This window comes from Patella vulgata, chromosome 8 (genome assembly GCF_932274485.2).
Source record: "Patella vulgata chromosome 8, xgPatVulg1.2, whole genome shotgun sequence".
Classification (NCBI taxonomy): Eukaryota; Metazoa; Mollusca; class Gastropoda; family Patellidae; genus Patella; species Patella vulgata.
Genome location: NC_065886.2, coordinates 21,069,364 through 21,092,213, shown reverse-complemented (window position 1 = coordinate 21,092,213; position 22,850 = coordinate 21,069,364). Strand labels below are relative to the sequence as shown.

Here is a 22,850-nt window from a genome sequence, read left to right as displayed (position 1 = left end):
TATTGTTTTTCTTTTAACTCACCATAATGTTACCAAAGAGCAGCTTCGGTTGGATTTTAGGACATTATTATTATTATTGTATAGACTTTGAATAAGATTCGTGTAGAATTCGCATATACGTGATATAATCAAACTGGATTGAAACACGATCACGTCTTCATTTTTTTCCCTTAACACCATATTTTATTATCTAATAAACCATTCTTCGAACGCTGTTGACTGAATACTTCATATTTATTAATATTTAACTTCAGCTAGGGTACAGTTTGAATAGTTTGACATTATACCCATACCGAAACAATGACCATACAATATTATTTAATCAGTTGTTGTTTTTTTATTGTCTGTCATATTTTATTTTACTATGTAGTAATATATAATTATATTTAGAAAATGACCCCATAATCAAATGAGTAAGACAATGTCTGATGTTTAGTCATCCTCAAAACACAGGGGTCAATTGAACTCCCTCAAATATTTAGTAGGCTTCACACACGGGTGATTTCCTTAGGCAATTAGTAAGCCATTTTTAATTGCCCCCACATTGCTTGAAAAAATCATATTCCTGAAGCAATGGCCCGAGAAATCCCTCTCTGGCCATTGATGGATTGACTTCTGATACTTGAGCTTTTGAGGGAGTGTGTCTATTCTTCCCCTTCAATCAAATCTCTCCTTAGTACAGCAACATGGCAGCCCTTCGTTTAATCTGGGGTCTTCCCTAAAACTTTGGACAGTGATTGAAGGTACATGTATTAAAAACGGTGAAAGTATTGTTGATCTCCAAACAGTATTGTTAACATTGTAGTCATTTTTGATAGCCTCGTTTGACAGGTAATTAGTTTTTCTGCAATATTCTGCTATGCATTGGTTAACTGGGCGTAATACATTTGGTGAGTTGTGACGTTATATAAACATATTTAGGTCTAATCAAACGAAACACTGCGGGGAGTATGGAAAAAATGGACCTTTGCGTGTCACAGCGATGGAAGCACCTATCAACTATTTTTGATATTTGGCATTGCAACAAGGATGGTTTGTCTCTCTGAAATTATACATCAATCGCTGTGTATTCGGCAGCAAGCAATCACTGAGGTCCCGTGTACACATTGGCTTGCAGGTAAAAGATCCACTGGCAGTTGGAAATCGATAGAAGAATAGCGCCGCTGTCCGGGCAAAATTTCCCTCGTAGCAAACTCTTTGGCTTATGTCCGTCTTCATTAGCCCAATAGGAGAATAATAAAAACCATTTCATTTACGATCTGTCATAGAAATCCCTAAATACTCATCACCTGCAGATTGCTCACACATGCCTCGATTTCGATGGCATCACTGGTTGCCTAATAATTGCTCATTGTTGTGCACGTGACAGAGTATGCTACCCCCTTCCAGAAAGCACAAGTCAATTATCAATGTATTCCATTTGGCGGGCTAATTAAAGGGCCAATCCCGATAATATTTTGGAGAATTAAACTGCTTAATTTTGTGTTAAAATCCCTTAAAATTCTCTAGCTTTGGGCCGAGCAACTAACTCAACATATGTGATACGTTTTCAAACAACTTAAACCCCTAAGTCTTTATCTGGAAATGGAGACTGGTGTCCCAAACTGTATTATACTGTGTCTGGATAAAACCAGACTTATATTTTATAAAAATAATGTGTAGGTGAAATTTATCTTTCGTTATCAAGTACAGCACATGGGTCATTCATTGTAGAGACCTCTAAAGGAACGGGGGTCAATTATCAGGTCACTCAACGAAAAAATTGACCCAAAATCTTAAAAGGGTTACGTGTCCGGATAAGGAATTTTGATGTTCACGTCCAAACAACTCAATAATTTGAGCTGGAATTTTAAGACAAGGTAAATACACCATTCCTCTATATTTTGGCGCTTACATTTCATACATACTCAGACTTTTATTTTTGAGACTCGGTTCAAATCGGGATAGTCCCTCTAAGTTTTAAGTACATGTAGGTTCACTATTGGTCTTTTAAGCTGCATAACGTAAGATTTAGATAAAGAGCTGACCGGTCTTGCTATACCAGTTCAGAAATAGATAATGCAAAATGATTATATTGAAAATTTCATTCACATCACTTTATTCTATATATAGATAGGCTTGTCATGTGAATAAATGTCTAAATAATAGGTTATATTATTATAACAAAAAAAGACCTGTAATAGGCCGAATCAGCTCTTACATAATGCATCTTTAATATTGTGGTTAAAATTGACTGTCAAAATAAGATATGAAGTTCATGACCTGCAGATTACTAAAGACATTCTAGTAACTTGTGACACCACAGTTCCTCAATCTCTAATTTGTAAATGGACACAAAGCAGTCCAATTCTTCGCATAGATTTTTACCAGCAGACTCCCAGGTAACTTTCTTTACTGCCCAGTATGTTTTAGCAACTTAGGATAGTGTATATTAATAATAATAAAAAAAATAAAATAATTCAAAACATTTTTCACATATTATTTACTTTATATAATTTTTTTGTTTGTTTAGTTGTCTCTATTCATTTACACTTTCATATCACACATTCAACTATATACTTATAATGATTATATTATAATCTTATCACATTTTATATTTATCTTCATATTATTAACAACAATTATACCATGCTTCATCCTACTTTCACTTTAACACTGAAAGGAGTAACTATATTAAGGAATGGAACCGCTTTGATTTAAGTCAAAAATATTGTTGAATTAGCTTGATCTGACATGTTATTTACATTAATGTTAGAACAAGCTCCATATAATTAATTTTACATTTTTGAAATATTAAGTAAACGTCGGTTTACTTACTAATTTTAGTTTCACTTTTCGTGTTACATTGTGGTCTGTTGAACACAAAATCAGTTAAATCTCAACACAGAGAATGTGTAAACACAAAAACCAAAGATGAATGTTGGAATAAGTTGATGATTTTTCTTGTGTTCACATAATAATATGAAGATGTAGAATTAATTAATCAATTCACACTAACTATATATGTACACAATGGTCTAAGTTAAAGATTAAATCTATAGAAAGGATTGGTGTAATAAGTAATTTAAAGTACATGTAGACATGGAAATAATACCAAAAGTCCTAATGGCTTTTTGTGCATGGATAAAAAACAAGATTTTGTCTAAAGAAATTTGGACTGGGTTGAGTACTGGGGCCTGTTTCACGAAATTTTAACTAAAGATAAAATCCAAATTTTAGTAGATACTTCAATTATGATTGGCTAAGCACTAAAATCAATCTAATATTATCCAATCAAATTACTAAAATTTGGATTTTATCTTAGTTAAAATTTTGTGAAACAGACCCCTGAATATTAACACCATTTCTTTAAAATCGGCTACATAAAAACGAGTTTAACAAGGGAAAGTTCTTATCGAGCCATTTTTTTTTTTTACTAGACAATTAAATAAGAACAGTGCCTTTAAATCTGAATAGACATTTTAAGAATTATGCCAAGTGCATTTACATTATTCTAATCTTTGTCAAACTGAAGAGTTCTTAAATCCAGTTATTTTGGTTGTTGTTATCTTTTCTAAATAGGATAAATATGAAAAGATCAATATAATTCATTGAATCCTCTGCACTGGTCATTTCCACAAATCAGTCGGAGTAGAACAGTAGGACGTTTAACACCATTTCATTTCATTTCCAGAAATATTTTACTGATTTAACTTTAACAATAATATAGTTCTATAGTCTTTTCAATTTGTTTCTAAATTGTTTAGTATTAACCCTATTATTACCGGGCCATTGGATAGATTTTCTATGGGTCCCGGTAACTTCATAATCAGCCTTATATACTTTGATATCAACAATCAAACCACACATACAATAATCTTAAACACACAAGTTTGAAGTTTTAGGAGAATACTATACAATTTATGGAGTTTAACAGAATTTTGTGATAATAAAATAATAATCTAACATATTTAACAAATGAAACACAAGCAAGCACATAACACTGAATAAAAATATACATGTATAATCTTTTAACACATCAACAAGGCTAGCATTGAAATCGTGCTGTATTTACATTAAACACGAGATTCTATATTAAAAATAACACATGTTATTTTAACACTCTAATTTGCCAGTAGACAATGTAACTTTTAAAGTTATTCACGCATTATTTTCACCATACAATACGTGTCACAATATACAGCACTGTAACCCAGGCATCGTTTGATCTTGCATATTTAGCCCTAATTTCTTTCACATTCTTTCAATAATAAATCTTTATTTGAAAATTTGTAAAAATCGTCTAAAATGACCCAAAATCATCTTATTTGTACTTGTGTCCAGTTTAAAGCTAACCGTTTAATTTTGATAACAAGTGTCCAATTTACAGACATTTAATTTCACGACCACTGTTCAAAAATTAATTACTATACATCAATAATCAATTGGGTTGTTAATTTTTTATCAAAATTAAACGGTCGGCTATAAACGAAACATAAGTAAAAATTGGAAAATTTCAAGTCATTTTAGACGATTAAGAATTTAAAATACAGATTTGTTGTTAAATGAAAGTGAATGAAATCTGGGCTAAATATGCAAGATTAAACGATACTTGGGTTACAGTGCTATATATTGTGATAAATATTCCTGGATAAATCTATCCTGAATAATCAATACAGAAATGTTTGTATTTTAATGTACCAGTAAAGCAAGATGAATTTTGATTCAAAATTATATTGTGCCAGTACTTACATTAAAGCCAGAATTCTGTAGTTACTGTAAATATAGCAGGTTCTAAATACTGCCCTTTTCTCTCTTTTACATTACATAAAGTTACAAATGTTCTACACCTACACTGAACATTTTCTAGTTTTTCTAGTATGCAGTGTTGTGAGCGTAGCGGGCAATAATTTTGCCAAATTTGTTCCCATAGATTATAACCGAGCTAGAAAGCCAAAACTCATTATGCTTGCATATACCAACTTACACGTACAACTGTACATAAATACAAAACTTTACCAAAATGTTACATTTCAAAATATAGCCTAGTGCACAGTGATAACATAGAATCCAACGTCTCTATTACAAGCAGAAATAACTAAATTTTGAAACAAAACACTGGACACTAGACACTACTGTTTCTCATAAACAACTATATTAATAATTTTGTTCCATGCATTAATATCCAGCTCATCCTATCATTTTGAGAACGTTCTTCCATAATTCAACAAGCATATATTCATTACCTATAACAACTGATTAAATTAAAGGAAAATTTGCTGAACATTTTAATTTGTGTTTTTAAAGACTATAATATAGCTTGAATACACTAGCGGTTAACGTCTATAGTTTATGAAGTACCAGAGATTAACATTACACAACACCTCAACAAGATTTACTGTGGCAGATTTAAGAAAAAATTTCCTTAAAGTCCAGTGGTCCATAAATCTACAGGACTGAAAGTAACCATCACAAGTTAATGTTTGAAAAAAAAAAAAATGCCATGATGCGATCAAAAATCGCACTTTGTGGCAGGCCTCAATTCTAAATAAAATTGCAATCAAGTCTTTATCATGTCTTCACATATAGATATATACAACTACTAGTGGCTGGTGTGTCTTCATCCAACAGATGGAATGTCAATTCCTAGATTATGAGCAACAGTAACTTGTACTTGTGCTGCATTTAACAAGGAATGAAGATGGGCCATTTCTCCTTCAGATCGAGATAAACTAATGGCTGTATTAAATGACTCTAAAGCATTCACCATGTTTCCCCTGAAATGGACAAAAATAATCAAATTAGGACAGGCATTTTGCAGGTTTCTGTTTCAAACTTTTACCTGTTGGAAATGAAGTTGTCAATCAAAGTTGGTGTATAATCACTCTGTAATTGGTTTGATCAGTAGTTAACTTTATTAATCCTGACTATTATTAAAGATAATGGAGATTAGTAATAGTTATATTCTCAGTACAGTCAGAATTTAGATCTACAGCCAGACTTTCACCAATTCAGACATGTATGGAGGAAACAGAATCACTGGAACCTAGCTATAGATATTCTGTGCTTGGAGGGCAGAGTAACCTAATGTTATACTTTTGCATGGATGGCAAACATTGTTAGCGTTTCCAATGGATGAAGAAAAGACCAACTCTCTCATTCATATTATGTGTGAAGACAACTTTATTGTGACATCATAGCAGTAACACATGACAGGAAGTGGCTGCACTTGATTAGTGAATGCAAGCTCTGTGTTGTACTTAATTAACAAGTTAAAGTTACTCATACAAAATAAAACACCTAACTTGTGTTCCTTAGATCCTAAGGTTCATATTCAGTATGTTGGTTGCACAGACAATTTTCAAGGTTTTGGAGATTAACATTAGTGAGAATCTTTAACAATGTGGTTTATAAATAAATTAATGAGATTTTGTCAATCTAATGTTCTTTTATTATCTGAACTGAAAAAGTATTGATCCAACCTCAATAATAACTGTAGAGAATAAGACAATATAGTGTTTACCTCTGAACATCAATAGTGCCAAGTACTTCATAAGCATATTCACATTTAGGATCTACTTGTATGGCTTTCTTAACTAACTTACAGCCTTCTTCTAACTGGGATTTCCATTGTACTAATAATAATCTACAAATACAGTATTATATAAAACTAATCAGTGACATCCACACATTAAAAATAATTATAACAAATTACTGTATTATTCTGAGACATTGGTGACTGTACTTTTGATCTAAGTAAATCAGTAATAGTATTTTCATTCTGAGTGAATCAGTGATTATATTTTTTGATTTAAGTAAATCAGTGATTGTATTTTCGCTTTAAGTAAATCAGTGATTGTAGTTTGCTTTAAGTAAATCAGTAATTACATTTTTTGCTTTAAGTAAATTAATAATTGTGTTTTCGTTAATATGATAGGTTTGTTGTACAATTCAAGAAATGCAATTAAGTGCTCAAGTCCCTCAAAACAACTATCAATACTTAGAAACTAATTGGGACAACTTTCATTTTCCTGATGAAAAGCAGAAAATAAGATTTAATGACAGACTGGTCTAGCATGTGATAACAGTAATAACAACTTAATAAATACTTGATTAACAAGTTTTACTACTTAATAATTACAACCAGTACATAAAACACACTGCTTTATCATAGTAAAACTTGATACATAACATTACTATAAAACATGCTACACCATAATACTGTTTCAAACTATTACAATGGTTCATTCCTGGTAATCTGTCTTACTGTAAATAACAACTGGATACATAATTTGTTTATTTCATCACAGTGATAATTAGTAGTAAAAACTAGGATGGTTTATCTTAATGTCTCATCAACTGCAAAACGTTTGAGACTAAGGAGGAATATGTCTGTTGTTGAATATTGTGGATTTAAAATCTCATTCTTACCCCTTATGAACATAAATATTTGGATTATCTGGTTCTAATTCAGCTGCTTTATTAAAATATTTAAAACCATCTTCAAATTTACCTTGATCTGCTAAGGACTGAAATAAAGGAAAATTTTACTTAGCCTAAAACCAGCTTGGATTATCATATTTTTGACACACAATATCTGTGAGATTCAATCTTAACACTCATTTTTGACAAACGATGTCCTCTCAAATATATATATATTTAGTTTGTATACAAAACTTTTTGATCAATACATGGCCAGAAACTGTTTTAAAATGGACATATCGGTCTACAAAAGGAGTGTAGTCCTGTATACATTTCAGCTATCTATAAAAGATTTATGGTACTTTTTGTCTTTGAAGTTGGCCCCAAGTCTACAAATTCAATGCTGCACAAATGAATGGACAAACATATATACATATACACCGTATATATATGCTGCAGTTTGGTGGAAAGTTTTTTTGTCTCGTTATCAAGTCTCCCATACAATTCAAGAATGAAATTTCTTAGATAACTTGTGTAACCCCTAGAAGTGAAGCAGCAATCTTTTCAATATTTGGATTGAAAATATCAAGCAATGTAAGTAGGCTATTTGGGCACACTTGTCACCCGATCTACAATCTTAAACCTACTTTTAATTATAGCGTTATATGTAATTTGTGATAGCCATTTACCATAATAGTTGAACTTCTAAAAGACCACACATTATTCCAGCGTATATGTCGCATAAACATAATTTCTTGTGACATTCTTTTAAAAGCTAGTTTATTTTATTTACATTACCTGAGCATACATTAAAAAGCCATCAGAATAATTAGGGAATTTCTGAATAACTTCCGCAAATAATTTAGTGGCTTCATCTAATGCAGAAGGTTTTTGATAAACAATACCGGTTTTATGCACTGAAAAGAAAAACAATCAATGGATTACCTCTTTGCCGGCCAAATATCATTTCATAAATTATGTTATTTATACAATAAATACCCAGTAGAGGTCCTAACATTTCCAGTAACGTTGGGGGAGGAGGATATAAGGACGGGGAGTCTCCCCAGAAAATTAAGAACACAATCAAGTAATAATTAAAATGAGTTTGATTTTGTGGGTTATCATTGTGAATATTCAATAAAATATCTCACTGAAATGGACACCAGGCTAATCAAACTCTATAATGGATTCCATATAAAGCTTGTGACAGTGCTTAGAAAGGTGTGTCATTTGGCTTATGGAGCTTGGATGTAGTTAGCTTTAAATGAAAAGTACATTCCTAATCTGGCACTGCCACTGAGTGTCTACAAACTTCTAAGTTCATTTCATCCAGACTAAAGAAAAATAATCAAAATTATAAAACTAACCTGCATGAGCTCTTTGAACATATGAAGTAGGAAAAGATGGATTTAATTTAATACTTTGATCAAAATCATTTAGTGCTTGCTCAAATTTATCGACCAATAAATATTGCTAGGAAAAACAAAAACAAATGAAAATTTTATACATCAAATTTAAAATAAATTTGGGAGAAATTGAGTATATAAAGTTATAAAGAAATCCCACAACTTAGATGCAGGATTTAAATCATGGATTTTGGAGATTCTTTTGTACAATACAGACTATGTGGACTGATAAAGTACAAGCTAATGAAAATACCAAGGCAGTCTGATTGCACAAAATAGTTATATTCCATTATATGTGTGATCATCTATATTCCATTCTCTGTTAATACATTTGGTTATATTGAATTATCTATGAAATGAAAATTTTTATAGCAAGATACACATTTCCTTTGTATAAATAGAGAATCAACAGAAAACCTGCCAGAAATGTCTTATATAAGTAGAAAATTATCCAAACTTACATGAGCTCTATGGTGGTAAATATCAGAATTCTGTGAATCTACTTGGATAGCTTGGTCAAAATTTTCAAAAGCTTCTTTGACTTTATCTTTTTGAAGTAAAATACTACTCTGTTTAATAATTGCATTCACTTTTATCTGCAAAATAATAAAATAAATAAACTTTAAATATATTCCTCAGTCATCACAGATAAGATGCAGATGATGATACAATAAATAGACAGAACTCGAGTGAACAATTGAATAACCCGAGCGGTATTCAATGGTCATTGAGTTCTGTTTTTATTCTATAACTACATGCAAATCTCAAAATACACTGTACTATCTAGATTATCATAAAAAATCATTACTACTAACGTTAAAATTCATCATAGGTTCCACCCATTTTTCTTTCTTTTTTACAAAAATTGTGGTTGCCTAGTTGTGACGTCATTACAGTTTGACGTAGTTCTGTAGTTCTGTGAGTGACGTAATTCTGGACAAAAGTAGTACGTTTTCAAGCCACTGAATACAACTATAGGTTATTCAATGGCCATTGAATACAACTATAGGTTATTCAATGGCTGTATTCAATGGCCGTATTCAATAATATTTGCTTGTATTTGCAGGTAGTTATAGAATAAAGATCAAATATTAGGCTATATAGAAAAAATATTCTGGTTTTCAGATCATCTTGTGTTACTTAGGGTTTTTCCTCATTGATTATCACAAGTAAATATTTTACCACTGCTACATAAAAACTCTCAAATGAATTCAGAAATGTTCCGCATGATCGTTTATCAAGTATGCAGCCCTGATAGATGTTATTTATAATAATAATAAATGATATTGTTTGGATGATCATACATTCCTATAATTATAAATAACAAGAGATAAATGTAGTGCCTTCAAATATGATGTGTACGAGAAGTTATCTAGCCCAGTAGTCATCCTTTGACAAAATAAAAACACAAAACCTCCCTCCCGCATCAAAATTTTGGTGAGGGTTGTCTGAGAAACAGAATAATTATGGACTCCAAAAATATAGGTTGTCTGGAAATAAAAGGGAGATAACCCCTTTTTTTTCTCTAGCCCAAGTTTCAAATTACATGTACATTGCCCGCTTTTATTACTCAATTATCTTGAGAAACATATATACTTTTTGGATGGACCATGACAAAACATCAAAGCAACATCTTTTAGTTGCATAAGGAAAAATAAATTGTAGAAATTCAAAACAGGAGCGGACTCAAAAATTGATCTGTTGACAGGATAAACAATAAAGGAATCATTTACCTTTTTATCTACATCTGTGGATGATGCCAGTGTTTCAAAATCAGCTTGTGCTTGATCTAATTGTCCACACATCAAATAAAATGTTCCTCTTAGTAACAAGGCCATGTTTAAATTTTTACTATTGGTTAATCCGATTTCTTCACTACATAAAGACATAATCTGATCATATTCTTCTTGTTTTAAATTCTCAATGGCTCGTGCAAATGGACTGCAAAAAGAAATGAGTGATGTATGTAATAACTTTAAACTTGTAAACTTTTATAAAAAAAAAGGTAGTTGAACTTGGGGTCTGCTTGCGCTATAAACAATCCATTAAACATAAAGTACAAATCTGTACAATTTTAAGGCTCTCTGTACTGTACAAATGAAACGATATCATGGACGACAAAATAAAGCCGATTCACGAATCACCGATTGACACTGTCATTGAACATTGTTAATAGCCAACTGCCGTGAACCTTCGATGATATTTTTGCCGTTTTCACATATTTTTTTTTTTTTAGATAAAAATGAGTTAAATATGTGTTTCTGAGGAATTTGAATACAAAATGTGAACGTTGGGATTTCTGCGTAAAATTGCCAGCTCTATTTTTATTTTGGATATATCACACAATGTGGGATCTGATATTAAACTCAACTAAGTCAATTTATTTGGGCTAGACTTTAGAATCTGTCTAAAACTTGTAGTACCTCTAAATAAATTCTGATATCACTCCTTTATTTCTTACCTGGGTTCAGTTACTCCATTAGTTAAACCAGTGTGATTGGGTGTATTGGCATTATTCAGATCTTCTGTTGTTGCTTCTCCTGTTTTACCATCATTCAAATCTGTCTTCAATTTCATAGCACTAATAGGATCAGCCGAAAAACCACTAAAATAATTCTTGATGAAAAACTTGGATGGTAAACTAGGCTTTTTATTCTGAAATTTTAAAAAGACAGCTAGATTAAGTCAATCCAAAATGCTACTTGACATTTGTTTAATTTATAAAGGAAACATATTCCCAACCTTCACATCTTTGAATATGATTTGAAGATAAAGTGATCTGAAGTTGTGTGTTTGTAAAAATATTTTTTCGTTGCCAATTGTATTTATACACCTACGGCCAGATTATATGGAGTTAGAGCTATGATTTATACAGCATAATTAATGACAAAAATTATGTGAGAAATGCAAAACAATGGAGAAATGAATAAAACTAAGATGGTGATCTAAAAGGCTTCACACTTTTTTCTAAACTAATGACCTGTTAACTCAATATGCTACAATTCAAACTTGATCCTATAGAGTTGTTTTAGCAGGTCAACCATGAATGAATTGATTTCATTTAAATTTAAAAATTAATTACAAATTGAGTACATGTATATTCTAATTTTAGTGAAATAAACTAAGAATTCAAAATCACATTTTTCCTTTAACTGTGATGAATTTGAATATGCTTTTTTTAGATGTGTTGTGACTTACTTTAAAAGATTCTTTAGCACAACTTCTACCTAGATCTTTGAGAACCTGATCAGCTAACTGTAGATTAGTCTGATTACTGAAACCTTCTAATATACATGCTGTTGTTATATCTACAAAATATCACAAATTTATTCAAATATGTCAGCATGTAGAAATTAAAAATAACAAATATCACAAGATATTACTTATTTCAAGGTGCAAAATTAAGACAAATTCACATTTTATTCCATATTATAAACCTGAATACAACCTATTCAGTGAAATAAAGTGAAAAGAAATTTTGTTCAGAAATATGGGCTTTTCTGTTAATTAACAAATTACGGGCTTCACCCACGCATTCTGCAACTTATACTAATTAAATATGCCTATTACCTTCTAGAGAATCTCGTAGTTTTCCAACTTGTTGATAAGCTTTGGCGCGTCGTGATAAAGCTTTAGTATACCTCTGATTCAACTCTATAGCTTTTGTACAGTCCTGTATCACACCATCGTAATTAGACTGAAATAGAACAAATGTTGGTTTGACAAACAGCTGATTAAAAATCAATCGACTACATATTGATAATTACTAAATTAGTGGAAGAAATGGCAAATCTTGTAAGACACATTCACGAAATGAACAGTAAAACAACCCAAACATGATATAGCCACAGTGCCAACAGGGCACACAATATTTTTAAATGAACTATTGTTTCACAACCTTTGCATAATCTTTTGTTAGTACTCACCATATATTCCATTGCAGCTGCCCTATTTTGATAAAATGTTGATAAATCAGTAACTTGGTCTGAAGGACAAAGATTGATGGCTTCTGTATAACAGTTAACAGCTTGAGAATATTTACCTCCCTTGAAATATTTATTACCCTTTCCTTTAGCAGCTTGAGCTTTTTCCAGTGGTGTCTAAAATACAATACCAGTACTTAATTAATTGAATAAGTTTTTAACAAACTACAGAATAGAATCTGATTAATGTTCCTAATATACAAAGCAAAATAATAACTAAGGTTTATATACTATTTAGCAAAATATTGATTATCACTCACTATTGGGTGGCAACAAATGTTTTTTCATTCATGATCTGCACCAGTCTACAGAAATAGGTATCAAAAAATTAAAAATATCTTTTACCTGCTTACAGTACACAACAGTACACATATCTAATAGTTAGCAAAACGTCTGCAGAAATAAGTATCATAAAAAAAAAGTTACAAAACTAATGGTAAGTTATCATTTTCTATAAATAAGTGTGAAAACTACTGTCTGTTGAGCCATCTACTCTTTAAATCGTAACAACACATTTATAAACCCTTACCACTAAACTTGATATCATCTCTGGTAGCTTAAAATCAATATCACAACAAAATATTCACATAAATAAACAATTTATTTCTTGTACATAACATCCATTATTTTCTTCTTAAGTTCATCTAAGTTAATGTAAACAACCCAGTGATCACACTCATAGATGAAACCAATCTGATTTTTAGTAGGGGTATTGAAAGATATTTAAAAAATTAACAGAATCTAATTTCGCTGCTAGATATGCTCACTGATAGCTACATTATTCTCAATCAACAGATTATGAGTCTATGACATCTTTCAGTGTGGACAGTTGATAAATTTACATTTTGTAGGTCCCTATCAAATCTTTCTGCAAATTTGATTTTCTTTCAGTAAAAATATCATGGCAATGGAAATGGAATACATCTGTGTCAAGCCTGATGCCATATGCACTTACAACTGCCTGCGGTCACAGGAATGTTTAGGTTTTGAAATTAAAAGTAAAGAAGACCCTTTCAGAGCAAAAAACCTACAAATAAACTTTCAGAATCTTCCACTTCAAACCCAATTTCAGAAGGGCTTTGATGAGTAGGCCATAAAAATACATGTAGGGACTACTGTAGTAGAGATGACCAGTTATTAATGCACAACATAATCGATATTTTTTTTGCACCAGGCCTTCTTATAAATGCAAGATATCTAAATTCTAATCTATACCAAATCGTCTTAATCTCTATGGATCTATATCTATCCTGAATAGTGATATTCTGGAATAAGAAGTTTAATGTCGTTGATTTTAATGGATTAATATACTTTTATAGGCGTTTCTGAAAAATAAAAGTTTTCAGTAGGTTCTGTCATGAATGAATATGAAAGATTCATTAACATATATTTCTAGCATTTGGTTACCCAAACTCAGGCATTCCCTTGACAGTATGTTTTTGTCATAAAGGTACCAAATACAATGTCAATTTATGATTTCTGAAAGAATTAATGGTATGTGCTAGAGTTGGGCGATATACCGGTTTTTCGGTATATCGTGATAAAATCAAAGATTTTATCATATCGGACTTCTTTAAAAAATATTGAAAAAACGGTATATCATAACCAAAATTATCGCGATATGATAATTATCATGTCCCAATATTGATAATATGCTACATCATACGAAGTCGAAATTATAATACGAGAGGTCAAGTTTGGACAGTAACGTATTTCTCAGGGTATAAGTCGATACTTTTTCCGCAGCCGAAGTTGGACCTTCGTTTTATAGTCTGCATCGCCTTATATATCGATGAAGGTAATTTTTTTTCTGTAACTGTCGCCCTACGAAGTACAATGTGGAGTGACATTGTTTGCTAAATATCAAAATAAGAGCACTCTCACTGGTTATAGTAAGTTATTCCAATACAAATACTTTTCGGAGTATTTAAATATATACAGTTTGTTTAACTTTTTTTAAAAAATATAACCAACATTCAATAAAGGCTAGAAAATGTCATTAAGGTAGAATCTTTCTGCTGACAAGAAACATATCTCGATCTCTCGTAATCTTTATGCTGACAAGAAACATATCTCGATCTCTCGTAATCTCTTGCAAGAATTCTACTTTGGTTTTATTCTATTATTAGTAACACTGTGTGATCGCCAGTCACGTGCGAATAGAAACCGTGTATTGCAGTGATGGGATTTTACTCAAATCTTTTTTTCGAAACGCCCAAAATTGTCCGAGCGGGAATATGCTCAATCGGACATCAAGACATGGTGAATAATATTCAAATTCCAAAATTAATATAGTGTACTGAGTGTATAACTACCGTGCAACCCAATTATCGTTGAGAATAGGCTGGAGTGATTAGGTAATTAAGTGATCGACTATTTATCGTCTACACACCTACCTTGATTAACTACTTATTCTGCTTTGATTGGCTGACTTAATTCTTTATCGGACAATTCGTCAAATCAATCCTGAACAGAAGTCATTGCTTCTCATTTGTCGGACGATATATCAATCCAATAAGAGTGATTATAAACTTAATCTGATTAACCCGTGATTTCTCCATTGTCTCACGTTTTAATCTCCTTTGTGTCGGACAAAAACAAGTAGAAATTAGTCATATATGTCACATATCCTGATAACATATAACACCTCAAATCAACATACATTGTATCCGATAACTTGTCTGTCATATATTTTTGGTGGCAGCCGAAGTTAAATAAAGATATTTCACACACACACATATGGCGCTTATATAGTTCAGTAATTAAAATGAAAGTACAAATCTCGCGAGACATGTGAAATTAAGAGATGTATACGTGTCGAATGCAATACGCCTGATATCCGAGAAAAGATTCTATTTTGATGGCATATTGTCAGATTTATGATCATATTTTGAATGGGGTTTATGTCTTTAAATAAATAAATAAACACGCTAAGAAATGTTGACGAATATTTCGATTGGAATGACGTAAGTAGTTAATTGTTTTAGACGAAAGCGCATGCTACAGTCGAATGCAATTATTTAGCAGTTGGTGTCACTCGCTCGTTGTATTAGAGCGTCGTTAACTACGGTTTACGGCCAAATAAATTTCGGGATGTCATTTTTTTACCTTCCGTATATAAATCGAAACGGAGTATCAGACGAATGTCGGACTTTGCTGAAAAATGTACCGATGTATGACCCGAAAAATACGGTAATTTTGGCTGAGTTTGAAACAGATCGGCAGCAGTCGGCACGCTGCCATTCTATAGTATTACGATGTCTTGTAATTTTGTAGGAATATTATTGACATAAATTTGAATACCGTATGGGTTTTAAACATGAAATATTACGAGGTGCACCTATTTTAATTTACATATGAATTTGAATATATTTTGTTGACACGTGATTCTTAATTGTGTCTGCTTAAATTACAATAAGAGTTATGCCCCTTTATTTTCGGGAAAAAATGTCTGACAAGAAATTTTTTGAAATCCCATCACTGGTGTATTGTCTTGTATTTTCGGAGATATTGGAATAATATAAAGGTTCAAATGAATCAAGAACAAAACTTACAATAATACTCAAGTTAGTCCTACATTTAGCAGCAAATTATTTTACATTAATTGATTTTGTTTACAAACATCTGCACAGTATCAGACTAGGATAATAACACTACTGTAACTCAATAAATTAAAAGATTACTGCCCGAAATGAATGGAAAAACATTTGCCTTACACTACACCACTTCAACTTATCTATGGACGGAGGTCGGAAAAACAGTAAAATATGACAATTCGAATTATTTCAATTATATCCAGTTATGTTTACGTATTATCATCATTAATATTTTACTTCGACTAATGCATGACATTCTATTGATAGGATTAAATTCATCTGTAAAAATAGTGTTATATACTAGCTAGTCTAAGATAACTCTCCATCACCAACGTTAGCAACAAAAATATGGCATCAAGCGACAATTCTAGGACCAAGTATTCAAAATTTGACTTCTTAAGACACATGTATAAATTATCACAATATCATCTTTTATTGTGATATTTGATAAATTATTATCATAATATTTTTTTTTCATTATCGCCCAACCCTACTGTGTGAACCTTGCTATTTTATAAACGGATTTCTTCGATTATGAACAGGGGATCACGTGGCTAAGTGGGTAAGATGCTAGCTCGCTAGCCTGGAGGTCGGGTGTTCGATCCCTGCATTGGCCGAGAAAGTTCATCCCGATTTTCCGGCGTGGTTCTCCCTTGTCAGTGATGCAGGACGGAGGGGCTGACAAGAAAAGCTGTCTAGTCGTTCGGATGGTACGAAAAACTGAGGTCCCGTGCACACATTGGCGTGCATGTAAAAGATCCCTTGGCAGTTGGAATTCGATATAAGAGTAGGCCGTAGTGCCGCTGTCCGGGCAAAATTTCCCTCATAGCACACTGTATCAATGGCGTATGCCCGTCTTCATTAGCCCAGGTTAGGAGCAGAACAGTAGGACGTTAAACTCCATTTCATTTCATTTCATTTCGATTATGAACAAACTATTTAACTTTGGTTATTATAAACTTACCTGTGTGTTTGAAATGAACTCCGGTTAAATAAAATCCATTGCACAATTAAATATCCCAACGAATAAAAAAGTTCTCTCTTGAAAAATTTGACGTGTTTACTAATATTTTCTTCTGAGTCGAAGACAACATGGCTTTCGTCATGTGTTGGACGAAACCATTACAGTTGTTGTGGGGGTGTTTAGTTTTGACAGCAAGTTTCACAACCACGTGTTGCTATGAAAACAAACCGCGATCGTTTCGATCGTTTGAGTTTGGGCGACGAAAATTTTTAACTAAAGGCAATTACATAGAAGAATTATATTGAAACCATTAATGGCCAGTCTACCACATTTCATACACAATGAAAATATCAATGATTGCACGGATACTCGTAAAAATAAAGTCGTATTTAAACTAAACCTTTCCTATTTTCTTTATACATGTATTATAAATAATTTAAGAAACAACATGAAGCTCACGACCAAAGTTTCCGAGTGCATCGTTAACTTAATATCATTCTTTCGAGGAAACGATGACAGTTTCAGCAACATATACAAGCGTGTTGCAGCAGCCCCGAAGGTGCCAATTCTGTGGGTGTATAATGCAAAAAAAAAACTATAATGAAATAATTAAAACAAAATTATATTATTTCAAAAGAAAATGTATAAACTTTGCAGGGATTTTACTAGAATGTCAAAATATGGTAATAAAATAAAGAGATATGGGCCGAACCCCCAAACTCAATACCAAGCTGAGGCTAATACCGGGAATTGTCGTAAATGCACCGTAAAACGCTTCGATGTATCATGCTGTCACCCCTTTATACGAAATGATATCTCCCGAAGAGTGACGTAACCGACTTCCATTTTTGTATTGCCCGATGTCAAAAGTTTGTTTGAGTTCAATTTTTCAAGAGAGAACTTTTTTATTCGTTGGGATATTTAATTGTGCAATGGATTTTATTTAACCGGAGTTCCTTTCAAACACACAGGTAAGTTTATAATAACCAAAGTTAAATAGTTTGTTCATAATCGAAGAAATCCGTTTATAAAATAGCAAGGTTCACACAGTAGTATGTGCCACCATTGCCTGCCGACAAAATTGAAATTTATCTGTGATCTTTGAGTGTTATTGAGAATATGTTAATCGCATGTAGTATTAAGTCTACAATATTTTAAAAAAAAATGCTCAAAATTAGATTGGTGATCACTGGCCATTGTTAAGAATAGTTTATGATTTCTGAAAGAATTATTTATAAGTATGTTTCAGCATTGCCTGTCGACAAAATTGAAATTTATCTGTGATATTTGACTATTATTGATGGTGGTTTATTTTTGTTTTTTTGTTTTTTTTAATGTTCATATCCATATCAATTGATAACTGTTGTATTTGTTTTTCATTCTATTTGTTTTTGTTATAAAGGGCACAAGGTGTCAGAAAGGTCCATACCTAGGGACCTAGATTGTTCACCCTTTCGAAATAAAGGTAAAGGTATTATTAAGCTTTCATATTACATATGAAAGCTTATTGTTTCTGTTAAGATTATTATTGTTATTTTTTTTTTGTGTTTTGTCCACAAATCGGATTTCTCAGAATCTAACCATAGGATCGTTCTGAAACTTTTACCTATCCCCCCAAAAATGGGTGGTGGCTGTTGATTAAATATATTTTCAAAACGTTTTACGAATCCGAAATCACCGAATTTTACGAAGGAATGCATTTGACCTACAATGCTGTAACTTTGTGACTATTTGACCTATTTTACTAATTCTTTTTTCTTTGAGTATCTTGAAACATTTACTTCAAATCTGCAATTTCGGATTTTGGCATTTCGAAAATTCGTCGCTGTCATTTCGAACCGGAAGTTATTACCAATTTGACAACTTCTTTAATAGTTGTGCGATTTTCGTGAAATTTAGAATGTTAGTAGATCTTGCCAATGCGACTTCAATGATGTCCTTGGAAATTTTCTAAATTATCTCCCCTTGGTGAAATTAAGGATCAAAGTTTTCAAAAAAATCGTCAAAATATAGGTCAGAATGACCTAAAAAAAAAATTCGATACTAGACAAGTAATTACTGATTCGTACACAAAATATAGAGTTTGTCGATCGAACCGGAAGTGCCACCATCTTTAAACGTGAAAAATCGAAAAGGCTTTTTTGCTATTTTACTTACAGACTCGGGCGTCATATTTTCGGAATCCTGGAAGGAATGCCTAAAAATCTATCGGATCAGAATTTTGATTTCGGTCACGTGATGGTCACCATTTTGAATTGAAAATGAAAAATAGAAGCAATTTGAAGGGCCGGGACTTTGGAACACAAGAACTCTCCTTCTAATTAAGCTAGAATGTTCAAACTTGGTGTAGGGGTTCACTAGGTCAATATCATGATTGAGTTCAAAGATGAGCATTTTTTGCCTAGGGTAAGCAGAGATAAGCAAGCTGATTTGTTGATTCTTTAGGGCACGATGACATTGGTTATAATGAATGGAGGGCGATGAAACTCTTGTCAATCGAGAGGCTAATAGCTGACCTGTTGTGTGAAATCATTGTATCATTTTTTGAAAATGTCCGGGGTAGCCGAAAAAAGGAGATCGAAATCCAAAAAGTCGTATTTTTACGATTTGGGGCATTTTTAGAGGTCGTGTAAAGTAAAATAAAGCATGCATATACATATATTATTGATATTAAATATATCATATAAAAAACTAAACAATGAATCAGCTGTCATTGACAGAATTTATATTATAAGCATGGTCAGTGGAAGGTCAGCGTATTGTCTAACTTGAACTCACTGACTCCGTAACATTATTGTGGGTATGGTATAAGCTGAATTTGATGAGATGCACATATCTCGTATGACTATTTGGTACTTACAGTGTTAGACTTTGTCGTAACGTTACGGTCTCCATTCATCAAATCGTCGTTGGGGCTATAATACGATTTTGAATCAAGTTATTTATCACTGAGGGACTCAAAATTAGGTTTGATGTAGCTCTGCTCATTTACAGTGGCGAATTTAACGGGCTCATGGGTTCCAGCTCCCTCCTCTAGAAATTTCACAGCACCCGCATGGATTGTGGCTAATTTTGTGGCAGAATTTTATTTTTCTGGGGGAGGTATTTCTAAATGGCTCCGACACAAGTGCCTGAAATGCCATGAAATCACGTTTTCGGCCTCCAATTAAAATTTCTTAGCGGGAGAACCCCCTGACCCGACCCCCTTGCGGGGCTTCACGGTCGGTATCAGCCCCCCTCCCCACCACCATGGTTAATCCGGCGTTGATGTTCTCTCTTGTGCAGCTGCAAAAGAATGTACAAGTTCATTGCCTCATTGTCAAAGATCCCACTTTTCTACCCCAGTTCGGGTAATGAGGTCGAGCGTATATTGTATAGGGGATATTAAACAAGCAAACAGTATGGCTGATGTCTCCCGCCAAAACCCCAAAGTAAAAGATGACACATTAATTAATCGCACTTTCATATTTTTTTCAAAAGTATCGAGCAATCAAACTATACTGTAAATTTCATCACTCTCTGTCAGATAGAAATCAAGGTTATCTTGTCCCAAAGCATCGACCAATGAAATTGCCAAGCTGTAGCTCAAAATGTTCAGTCAAGACCTGATGAACTTTAAATTTATACACAGTGTTTAAGGTCATGAGATGAAGAAGCCAATTGGTTTTCAGCGATTTCCGATAATTACTGTCAGAGTTATGGCCCTTCATCACTTAAAAAAAATCTTGTGGATGCTCTAGAGGCCAAAGTTAATGTCCGATTGGCTTTAAATTTATACACAGTGGTTAAGGTCATGAGACGAAGTAGGCGATTGATTTTCAGCGATATCTGATATTTACTGCCAGAGATGTGGCCCCTGATCACTTCAAAATATCTTGTGGACGCTCTAGAGACCAAAGTTAATATCCGATTGACTTTAAATTTATGCGCAGTGTTTAAGGTCATGACACGAAGATGCCTACAATATTGATTTTCAGCGATATCTGATATTTACTGCCATTTCCGATAATTACCGTCAGAGTTATTGCCCTTGATCACTTTAAAAAATCTTGTGGACGCTCTAGAGGCTAAATTCAATATCCGATTGACTTTATATTTATACAGTGTTTAAGGTAAGAAGCCAATTGATTTTCAGCGATTTCCGATTGAATCCTTTGAAAATCACACCTAACTCTAAAACTAAAGGCAAGAAACGGGCCGGTTTACATTGAAGCACAAGTAATTCCTATCCTGCGTACTCTGTATATAATATATGGTTTTCTAAATATGCCTTGGATGGTAGCCACAAGTCGACAATTTTTGTTTTGTATTTTTCCCATTTTGTTCATAAGGTAAATGTAATATTTCAGATACCTGATGACATTTATACTTATTGTTTCAATAGATTCTAATAACCCCCTTTGCAGTTAATATGAAAGCTTTCATATCTGCTATGCAGATCTAGTTATTATTATTATTATTATTATTTACATAACCGGTATAACTCGGTCTATCTTTATGATCATGAACAAGAGAACCTTTTATTTAAGGGCATATTCTTTTGGGAGATCGATTTAAACCAATCGGAGATAACACAAAGTTTAGTGGTAAGGGTTTAAGAATGGTTCATTATACAATTTTGGAGTAAATCGAATCTCTGGTTTAAAAAATAATTGGCTTAGACTGCAGTAGAGTAGCCTACCGGTCGGTAGACTGAGTAACTAACCTCTGCCGGTTTGCCCTTAACAGTACCAACAGAAGAAGGTGCCTGGTCGGAATCGACATCTTCCTCCTGTCCCGATTTTGCCTTATTGCGTTTGTAGAACCAAACACCAGCAAGTCCTAGAGCGACCGGGGCACCGACATACAAGGCTATGTCCCATTTTGTCCACCCTTCCGTCCACTCCTGCAAAGTCAGTTTCACTTTAGTCGCCATACTGATTTCAAGCTCACGTGCTCTAACGAGAATAGACGAGATCAAAATTTTGGATTCCTTTCCACAACGAATCGAAATGTGTGATTTGTCAGCGATTAATAATGTAAAAATCAGGCTACCGATTCGTTTCCGAAGTGGTTTATGCCATCACAGCCATAGGTTGGAAAATATAAGTGAAGATGTAACAATATAATCCAGTGACAAAGGTTGTACGGAAGACCAATAGGGCCAATCAATTGAAAACCATTTTTCTGATTATCTCGCAACCCCCTGCAAAAAGTTTCGCCCCACCCCAACCCCTTAGTTACTCTGAGCCATTTACGACCTGTGCCTCATAATTATCTCGTAATTATAATCAGATTAGATTTTTTCACAGAAATTTAAAAATTGGGACGGTTCAAATCAGACCGAACCTCATGTTGGTTGTGAAATATATTTAGTTGGGCTAAATAAATCATCGAATCTTATGTACATTGTACTACTAATCCATTGGCCGGTTGAAATGATATAAAGAGATTTTATAGTAATTTATATAATGGTTTACTTACAAGGTTTATTGACCATTTATTTCAGACGCATTATGCA

General features: G+C 32.8%; 1 protein-coding gene and 1 long non-coding RNA gene across 2 annotated transcripts in view; one reads left to right on the top strand and one right to left on the bottom strand.

The window, feature by feature from the left end:
- LOC130014098 (uncharacterized) overlaps positions 1-22,850 on the top strand; it is a 154,614-nt gene that overhangs the window by 17,396 nt on the left and 114,368 nt on the right. The gene's annotated exons all lie outside the window — the stretch shown is intronic.
- LOC126830261 (mitochondrial import receptor subunit TOM70) lies at positions 2,468-22,283 on the bottom strand. Its single transcript, XM_050560620.1, has 12 exons — positions 22,056-22,283; positions 12,734-12,907; positions 12,378-12,504; positions 12,006-12,115; positions 11,269-11,462; positions 10,541-10,748; positions 9,269-9,403; positions 8,769-8,874; positions 8,200-8,318; positions 7,411-7,508; positions 6,503-6,625; positions 2,468-5,756 (listed from the first exon to the last, which is right to left on the bottom strand). The coding sequence occupies exons 1-12, from the start codon at positions 22,263-22,265 to the stop codon at positions 5,600-5,602; spliced, it is 1,761 nt and encodes a 586-aa protein (XP_050416577.1). The 5' UTR covers positions 22,266-22,283; the 3' UTR covers positions 2,468-5,599.